A 10,075-nucleotide genomic window follows, 5' to 3' on the forward strand; every position below is an offset into this window, starting at 1 on the left:
AACGAGAACCTTCGAGTCGGCTCAAATACCCTTGAAGAGCGGAGTAATGTCATGATAACATCTTCAAGTACCCCCAAATAGCCTTGAAGAGCAGGAAAACGTGGAGCGCAAAATCAGAATCGGTACCTTTGAATATCGACAAGATTAGGAGCGGAAGTTCGAATTTTTTTAACTAAAATTTGGCTTTGTCCCGGCTTTGGCACAGGGAATTCCCCAAATTTCAAGACATGTCGTAGTAACACACTCTCTGCAGTTTACTCAGGTTTAGTCTTTGGTTGTTTGGGGAAATGGAATGTTGGCGAAAGGTGACCCTCTGCCTCGGTCCCCATCGAAAATAAAAACAGATTTCAGGTAAAGCGCGGAAATTAAAAGAATTCAAATTTCATGGACAATGTATCCATACATGAATGGCATGTTACGGGGTTTACAAGAATGGCATGCTATGTTATGGGGATTGAACCGCCTGGAGGGCGTAGTAGCGGTCGACTGACGGCAACGGACAAGAGACGTCTAGTGACCAGAGAGAAAACCCCAAGCAATGTCACATCAGCCTGGAAAGAAGAAAAATCCATTTTCCGGATTTCCAAAAAGTAGCATTATAGACTATGCCTTATTAAACACCTTATTATACCCTACAACAACACAACAGGAAGTGTTGTTCTGCTACCCTGACTTGAGATTTTCTCTGCATTTCAACGTGTTTTCTTTGCTAGTTGTACATGAGTGTAGCTGTCATGTCAGCCCTACTGCGATGTACCCTACTAATTATGGGGCCATTGCCTCTACACCTTCATCACTTTCAGTAACCCCAGTTGAATTGATCTGACTATACAATTATATTACATTTTGTTTTGACTTGTAATTTGTTTTCAGAACCGTCCCGCGCATAATCTCAACATCAAAGGGAGTTTAGCATAATTAAAGCACATACCCTCATAATAAAATTTGGTAGCCTACATTTCTATATTTTCCAAAATTATCTTGTGACAGAAGTGTCTTTTGGATAACTGTGAATTTTAGGGCTAATCTTAGCGACCTGAGTGGATCCCTGTGGCTTTAACCATACTCACTGTAACAGAATCATCTAAATTTCTAATATTGCACAGAATGCTCTTAACGTGACTGTATATTTTTGTTCAAAGATCAAGGATTTGAAATGATATGGATGATGTTAACAAATCAACTAAGTTTCTAATATTGCAGAGAATGCTCTTAACGTGACTGTATATTCTCGTTCAAAGATCAAGGATTTGATATGATATGGATGATGCTAACATATCAACTAAGATAATTCCGACATCCACATCATTATCAACTTGATATATGCACACCATAGAAACGTTAAAAAATTATTCCAAAAGTTTAATTAAAAAAAATATAATATCTTTTAAAGTAAAAACATATTAACTTAACAGTGCTAGGACACAGGAGATTGTTTACTTTCCCAAGGGAAAGGAAAGAATTTTGAAAGAGAAACTAATAATGAGATCGAGGAAAGAATTTAGAAAGAGAAACTAATAATAATGAGGTTGAGACTTTGGCTGTATAAATGGGATTAAATCTAATTCATTAGGTTTCTAAGCTCATTTATATGGAATTAAATTTATTTCAGTATTATGATATTAGGTTTTTGGAAATTATTTTCAAGTTAAAATAATTTTATTATAAATATATTGAGAATAATTTTATTAAAAATGTATAGAGAATAAGGAAAAAAATAAATAAGATTTGAGACGATAAAAAGGTAAAGAAGTATGTGGCTCCACCAAACCACATTAAGGTACATCTGTTTTTGAAATAAAATTTCATCGTTACTTTGACATCTACAAATATATATTTGTTTATATATGAATGGTAATTTCTTTAAATAGGAATGGTAAGATAGAGGGATTGAGATTGTTTATTATCTCAAAGGAAAGGAAAGAATAGCATTTGCATGGGATTTAGGATGAGTAACTAATAATGAGATTGAGGTTTTGCATTTATATATGGGATTAAAATTAATAGGAAATTTCAAATTTGTAATTAAAAGTGCAGTAATTAATATTGATAAAATTAGAATAATTTTATAAAAAAATATATAAAGAATAAGGAAAGAAAAAACAAAATTATATAAGATGAAATACTATCATATATTAAGAATCTTGGATAGGAAGGCATATTCTACCCCAAAAAGCATGTGTTTTGAAGGAGACACGTTAAAAAACAAGTCTTTGAAGAAAAAATCTATCCTCAATTCATATCTAAAGGCCCATTAGTACCTTTATACAATCAATTGTCCTTTTCCTTCATCCTTGTAGGAGATTTCTCCTTAATACTAGTGTTTGGGCTTCCATAAAGTTTGGAGATCTCAATACTTTGAAGGACTTTAAATTTGGTTTGGTGGAGCTTGTTCTTTGGTTTTTGGTTTTGTTGTGGATTTTTGTTTTTGTTTTGCATGTTTAAATTTTTTTTGCTAGAAGTTTTTCATGTTGGTGTTTATAGGAGTTAAGAAATTTGCCTTAGTTTGGAATTATAACTTTTCATGCTTTGTTGTTTTAAATTATTATTATTATTATTATTATTATTAGAATTACTTGAGTTAAGTAATTTACATTAGAATTTAAGTCAGAAGTCAAAGCTTTATGGGTGGCCTAATAAGACTCCTTTATCAAATAGGTATTGTTTGGGTGTAAGCATGATGAAAAATATTTTACATGTGAAATTTAAGAGGTCAAAAAATAATTGAAGATTCAAAAGATTGGACTTATACAAAAATGCCATTGTCACTGTGAAAGCCTAGAACTCAAGAAGATACACTAGATAGGGAATCTTCCATAATAATGGAATCGCCTTCGCTAAAAGACTATAGATGAGATATAGAGCTTTCAAAGCATGATTCAAAACTAGATGCATTTAATTGCATGGTCAACTGTATAGAGTGATGGTGAATTGGTTCAAACAACTCCAAATTTCAGGCATTGACATAGTCCATTAGAACAATATGGACATAGATATCAAACATGTGTAGCTTTGCTTTTACATGATTTTTCAAAATATCTATATGCTTAATGACTATGCTAAAATTGATACTTGCAAATTTGTAATATTTTTTTTGAAAAAGAGTAGCACTATGTTAAAATGGATACTTACAAATTTGTATTTTTTGAACAAAAAAAAAAAAAAAACCAATATAACTAGTAAAATCTCTACTTGAGTGTTCGTTTCACTTGTGTAAAACATATACTTTTTTTCATATATATATATATATATATATATATATATATATATATTTGTGATGTTTATCTTGAGCATATTTATATGTATTCGAACAAATGTAATATTGTGTAAAAATAGAATTCGATAAGAAGTTATATATATGTATATGTATAAGAAGTTTGTTTCCGTTGCATTGCTAGCCTTACCTGTTTATTATTCTCCCACTTTTCTTTCTTCGGTCACACTCATGTGCCTTCATGGTTTTCAACTCTCCTGCTTTTTCTTTTCTTTGGTCACACTCATACTGCTTCCTTCCTTCCTTCAATATTCGTTCTGCTTTTGCTCTGTTTGCAAGTTTGTTTTCTGTTGCATTGCTAGCCTTCCCTGTTTATTATTCTCCCCCTTTTCTTTCTTCGGTCGCACTCATGTGCCTTCATGGTTTTCACCTCTCTTGCTTTTTCTTTTTTTTGGTCACACTTCCTTCCTTCCTTTTGTTCTCACTTTTCCTTTTTTCTGTCACATTCTTCCCAAAGAAAATCAGGAGAAACGACCATTGCTCGCTTTATATTAATTGGATTCATTGCTGTACCTATTCACCTCACCTTCCATACATATTATTTTGTCTGCAAATATCTACTACTTTTTCATATTGCTTGTGCTTTTTCTCTATTTGCAAAATTTATTTTCCATATTGTTTCTACTTTTTCCCTCTGCTTTCTTTGTCGTTGCAAAAGCCATGGAGGCCGTTTGCACTAGAGCAATAGACAACATCATAAGTAGCATTGTTAGCATTGTTATTTCTCCACTAGTCCAAACCATAGATGATGTTATTCACTTGAAAAGAAACACACAGTTTCTACAAGAAAAGCTAAGTAGTGTCAGAGTCTTCTTAGATGACACGGTCAACGAATTTCAACATCAGCAAAGAATTATCCCTCCCCCTCTAAATGATGAGTTGGAAAGGCTCTGACTTTCCATGCAAGATGCAGAGAGCGTCATACAACGCTCCCAACAATGGAAAGGTTGCTTAGATTGCCGCTTCTACAAGCCCAGATTGTGTGGAAAAATTAGAGAATGCAGATTAAATATCATTGAGCGTTGCAACAATCTTGAAAATTCCATTTCAACAAGAATTTCTACTTAAGGGATTGTTTTTTCTGAGCCACTGGAAGCAAGGGCATTACTTCAGCCAGTACCGGAGTCTAGCTTTGTGGGATCTGGGATAAAAGAAGCAGAGATGTGGCTAAATAGAAGGCTTGAAGATGCGGAAGATCATCAATTTCAAGTAATAGGCGTCATTGGCATGGGTGGCATTGGCAAGACGGCATTGCTGTGAATGGTCTTTAACACCCACAAGAAAGGTAATGTGTTTGAAAACGTGATTGGTTAACTGTTTCATAAAAGTTTAACATTCAGGAGTTGTAGAGTGTTATTGCGAAAGAAATTAGTTTAAACCTGGGGATGGACAGTTCTAATGCTGAGAGTAGTTTTCTTGTTCTTGACATGGGAAAGAGGGAACTTTCTAATTATCTCAAGGAGAAGAAACTTCTGCTCATTGCAAACAATGTGTGGAATCAAATCCACCTGGAAGAAGAATTGGGAATCCCTTTGGGAAATTATAAAGGTAGTAGAGTGGTAATCTCTACCCACAACAAAGAAGTGATTCGAAAAATGGTGGCAAATGATGACTACATACAAATAAAACCCCTATCCATGGAAGGAGGATGGGGATTGTTTGGCAGAATTTCCTTCAATGCAGGCCATGCTCCTACAAAAATTGTAGAGGATATTGCTAGAGAAATTGCAGAAGAGTGTAAAGGTCTACCTTTGGCGATAAATGTCGTTGCAACAATAATGAAGGGTAATACTTCTATTGATGAGTGGAGTTTTGCTCTAACTCAAATGAAAAATGTAGATCCTGATTTTTTAAAGTTGTATAGTGGAATTGATGAAGACCTCTATGGGTGACTCAAATGGAGTTACGATCGTAACTTACAGAACTATTTTCTATATTATGGTGCCTTTACCAAAGACGCAGAGATTGAGGTGGAGAAATTGGTGGAGATGGGATAGGGGAGGGATTGGTTAGTAGCATAGACAAAATCCAATTAATGGTAGTAGGAGGCAAGTATGTAAATATTTTCGTAGAACATTGCTTTTTTTAGCACGTTAGCAATGATACTGTTATTGGCCAAAGAAGTGGATAAACATTCATGACATTCTTTGTGATATGGCCCTCCATATTGGTGAAAAGGAAGAGAAATGTTTATTTAGAACAAGTCAAAATCTAGATCGGTTTCCTGCAAAACAAGTTATGGACGATTGTAAGAGAATAGCAATTTTCTATTATAATAATACTACATTTATGCCCACAGATTTCATATGTCCAACAACACTTGCAACTTTGATCTTAGCCCAAAATGAGGATTTAAGAGAAGTTCCAAATGGCTTCTTACTCAATCTCCCCTCTCTAAGGGTTTTGGATCTTAGCGACACCAATATAACATCGTTGCAAAAGTTGATGTGGCAACTCAAACAGCTTGAGTTTCTGGGGTTGAATGGCACCAAAATCAGTACTCTCCCCGCTGAGGTATGCAATCTTTCTCGATTGCAATTTTTGCATCTTTGAGACTGTCGATGGCTAAAATCCTTGCCATGTACAATAGGAGAGCTGAAAAATCTCAAGCATTTAGATCTAAATGAGTGTGAGAGATTAGTGGGGATTCCACGTGGGATATCTCAACTTACGTCATTGAAAAAGCTAGGCTTGTTGACGGGAAAGGTTGTGCTGGGAGTGGACGAAGGTGAGAGTGGTATGTGCAGTTTGAAGGATTTTACAAATTTTCCAAATTTGATGGAGCTCTGTATATATGTCAAAGTGGGAAAGACAATAGACGGAAAAATGTGGGGAATAAAAGTGGGTCCAATGGGAACTTGGTTGTAGATATCTAAATACCGAAACCTAATCTATCTAATTCTTCATTATCTACAACATTGTTTTCTTAATCACCAAGGGTTTCAAGAAATTAAGCCTAGTATAAGGAAGTTGTTTCTGCGCTAGAATTTTCAACACGCCATATTAAGTCCATAACTTCAACATCCTGCCATACGATGATTATTTCTTTTGTCTCAATTAAGATAGTTACACAAATTCAACATCCCTTCCTAGGTTGATTATTTCTTTTGTCTTAATTAAGACACTTAACTATCTTATTTTTAATTGAAGATAATGAAGAAAAAAATTTGAGGTAAAAAATATTTTCGTCTTTAAAAAGCATCTCAAACCACCCTTGCGTGTAGTAGTGTCAAGATTGAGAAAATAATCACTACCCTTTCCTCTTGATTGAAGCTAGTATTTCCCCAATTAAAAACATGACTATGATTAGGTATCTCATGTATAAGTGGAAGCCAAGAGGCTCCCCAAAATTTCTTCTAACTCTAGCCAAAACCCCCACCTTTGGCTTAAGCGAGGTTGGCATAAGGATGCCCAATCTTAGCTAGACCATAGGGGGTAAAGGAGGAGATCATATTTGATGTAGGGTTACCCCCACTTATACCCACAATATGCATAAATACATCTGTCCCAGGTATTTGACTCAAAAAGGAGTCAAAAATTCAAACCATACATGGTTAAGGCCCTTTTAGCCACATTTCCTTTTATATCGGAACCAATCACCCCGCCAAACTTCCTATCAGAACTTAATCAACCCTCGAGCCTTTATCTAAGACTTTAATTAAATCCTTGTTTTACAATCCTTCCTATCGGGACATTATAACTCATCATAACCTTCATTTAGGACTTCATAACCCTTAAACCGCATATATACAACCTTTCTCCTTTAAACACCTTGGTTAATACATAATTAACAAATGAAAGCCCTTCATCACTGCTTTAATCCATTTAAACACATTTATAAAGGAAAATACATGCAAATCATACCTTTACCAACTTTTGGTATAGTCTTGGCACATTTAACAAGGATCACCTTTATCGTAATTGCTCATCGCTTTAGTCTGTGGTTAACATTAAACACAGGACTCTTCCCACTTCCAACTCTGATACGCAACTATTAGAACCATTTAACCCCTCTTTTCCATTATAATCACTCGGAACAACATTTAATGCAATATAAAGAAAATACATAGAAAACCCACTCCGAAACACATAGGATGGAACTCAAAACAATTATAATCACAATTATAACTCTGTTGGGTCCACTCCTTCAAACCTCCCGCAGCACTCCGCCAATCATTCCATTATTCGACACTTCTGATTAGCAATTGGTCTAATCTCCGATCGCCAACTTATCGCTATTAGCGTATCAGCATTCCACCATATCGCACTATCACATTGACTCTTTGACTTCCCGATTGTGATTTGCGATTAGTTCTAGACCATCGATATGAACCTTGATTCGATGGTCCACACTTAATCACGTGATCACAACCACTCCATTTCGAAGGCCCGTTCTGATGGCTCCAAAGGATTTTGCTGATGCGACTAAATCGGGCCATTGATCTTAAAGATCCGACGGCTGTGATGCAACCATACTTCACTTCTCCACTACTATGTTACTTATGTTTTTCCACCATTTTCAATGGTTTTCTATGGTTTTTCTCTTCTTCAAAAGTTCCCATTCTTCTACTATTTCACTGCGCACTCCCCCTCCTACTTATCTTCACATGCTCCTTTGGTTACTGTCTTCTTGGATCCTTCAAATGGATTCAATGATCCATACGATTCCTCTGAATCGTTCCTCTCCTCTGTGTATTTCTTCAGAACTCCACCTTCTGTTTCCGCTGCTCAACTTCTTCTGAGTTGAATTTCTCTGTGAATTCCGACTTCGAAACTTCTCCAGAGCTTCACTCTAATCTTCCACTGGATTCTAAGATCCCTTTGTGATTCCTCTAAATCATTCTACTCCTCTATGCATCCTTCAGAATTCTGCCTGCAAGCATGTTACAAAACCTACGAATTCACATGTAATTCAGTGATTCAATATAGAATTACATAATCACATAGTCCTGGAATAGACCTCTGTATAAACAAGTATAAACAATTGAATACATTCGATACCCTCTGTCTCTTACGTGCCTGTTATTCAATATCAGCAGCCTCCCCTGAGCTCTACCCGTAGGCTTACATTTATGCCAGGAAGTTCTGTTGAACTAATCTTGGTTGGACTCCTAAATCCTCTGAACTGACTCCTAAATCCTCTGCCCACTTCTAATTCATTAAATTCCTAAAATCTCTCTCTCTAGTTCCTCGAATCATGCAACTGTTTAAGAGTTGTAATTGACTTTGAACTCTTGTCATTTATTTACCACTCAAGTTCTCATTTATTTGAGAGCATTTACATCTTCCTCCATTATCTAATTAAATCACTTAAACGACTAAATATTACATTATCTTGAGACTTAGGAAACTAACTCTAAAGATACATGACATCCTATGTCTACCTATTTACGATGATTTTCTCTTGGGTTGAATGCTCCTACACCAAACTCCCAAAGTAGAAAATATTCATGATATCCTGATCATGTGTCTTCTGATCTTTGTCTTCTTGGATCCCATACTCTGTTTTGTAACTACCCAAATGTCTTGTTCCTTTGCTGATGCTGCCCTTTTGTTGTCTTTTGCTCCATTTTTTCCTCTTTGTCAATCAATTTCATACTTTAATTTATCATGCCTCCTTCTTCTACCATTTTCCTCCATTTAGACTGCTTCATCATCAGTTTTCATATTTCTTCAATCTCTGTCTCCAGTACATCCTTGGACTATTCCATGTTCTGCTTCTTACTTCTTCCCCTTTCTCTTTGCTTTAGGTTGTTGTTGTTGTCCAATAGTTCTTCAATCTGCTCTTCTTCTTTTTGTTCTATTATTCTCGCTGCCTCCCTATCATCCTTACCCTCTTTCATGATTGGATCATGACTGCCCAACACTCTATCTAGCAATTTAAATTCTCTATTCCATGGACTAAATTCTTCCATAGAATTCTCTTCTTTCATGCTCATATGTGCCAAATATCCTCTAGCATTTGCAACAAAACCTGCACTCACAAAACACTTGTTAAAAAAAAAAAACATAAGGCTTTTTTGCCTTATCTCCCTTTGGAAACACTTCAATTTGCTACACTGTTTCTTTCACCTCTGTCAGTACATCAGTATGCTGATTTGAACTCTCAAAAGAATTCATGAGACTGTCCAATAGTATTTCTTCCACACCATCTGCTCTAATGATGTCTTCGTTCTCTTGTTCACTATAGTGAACTTCTTCTGTAATCATATTGTCATACTCTAAATTTTCCAACACATATTCCAGCAATGCAATTTCTTTGTGACACTTCACAAGTATTTCATCATCACTTATGTTTCTTACATTTATACACAAATTATTAGTTTGGAAATCATAAGGTTGAACAGTCTCAACTGTTGCTTCACATATCAGCTCTTCAAACTGAACTTCACCTCCTTATTTCACAAGAACTTGTCTGTGTGTTGTCACATCTTCGCACATCCATGCATTGTTAAGTTCCTTCTGCTGCAATAAGTCACTGCTTCTCTCATTTAAGAGACATTCTCTATCCTCCTTTACTTCAGTGTTTTTATCTTCTGAAATATATTTCTCCACACTTCTGACAACTTCAAAAGATTGTTTATCCTCTGCTAAACACTCCTTTATTAGTGTTCTTTCTCCCTTTTCTAAGTCTTTTGAATAGACTTCTTCCTTCTTAACATCTTTCAGTAGATGTCCCTATTTCTCAACAACTTCCATGGCTATTTCCACTGTACCTATCATCATAGTGAACTGATGATATTTTACTATGTTTTCAGTTAACATAGTCTCTTCTTCAAGTTTTCCTTCAATCTCTTGTTG

The 10,075-nt window shown here is 35.4% G+C and overlaps 1 protein-coding gene across 1 annotated transcript; it reads left to right on the forward strand.

Annotated features, from left to right (window-relative positions):
• The first annotated feature begins 4,659 nt into the window (after positions 1 to 4,659).
• On the forward strand, positions 4,660 to 5,166 carry LOC149147999 (putative disease resistance protein At5g05400). Its single transcript, XM_089442039.1, has one exon. It carries the CDS (start codon positions 4,660 to 4,662, stop codon positions 5,164 to 5,166), a length of 507 nt encoding a protein of 168 aa, XP_089298165.1.
• The last annotated feature ends 4,909 nt before the right edge of the window (positions 5,167 to 10,075 follow it).

Source organism: Pinus tabuliformis, chromosome 9, assembly GCF_031772625.1.
Source record: "Pinus tabuliformis cultivar Carrire ecotype Pingquan chromosome 9, CPIR1, whole genome shotgun sequence".
Classification (NCBI taxonomy): Eukaryota; Viridiplantae; Streptophyta; class Pinopsida; order Pinales; family Pinaceae; genus Pinus; species Pinus tabuliformis.

What these genes read in the sequence shown, in the direction of transcription:
- LOC149147999 (XM_089442039.1), top strand. Translation starts at nt 4,660, where the DNA reads ATGGACAGTTCTAATGCTGAGAGTAGTTTTCTTGTTCTTGACATGGGA.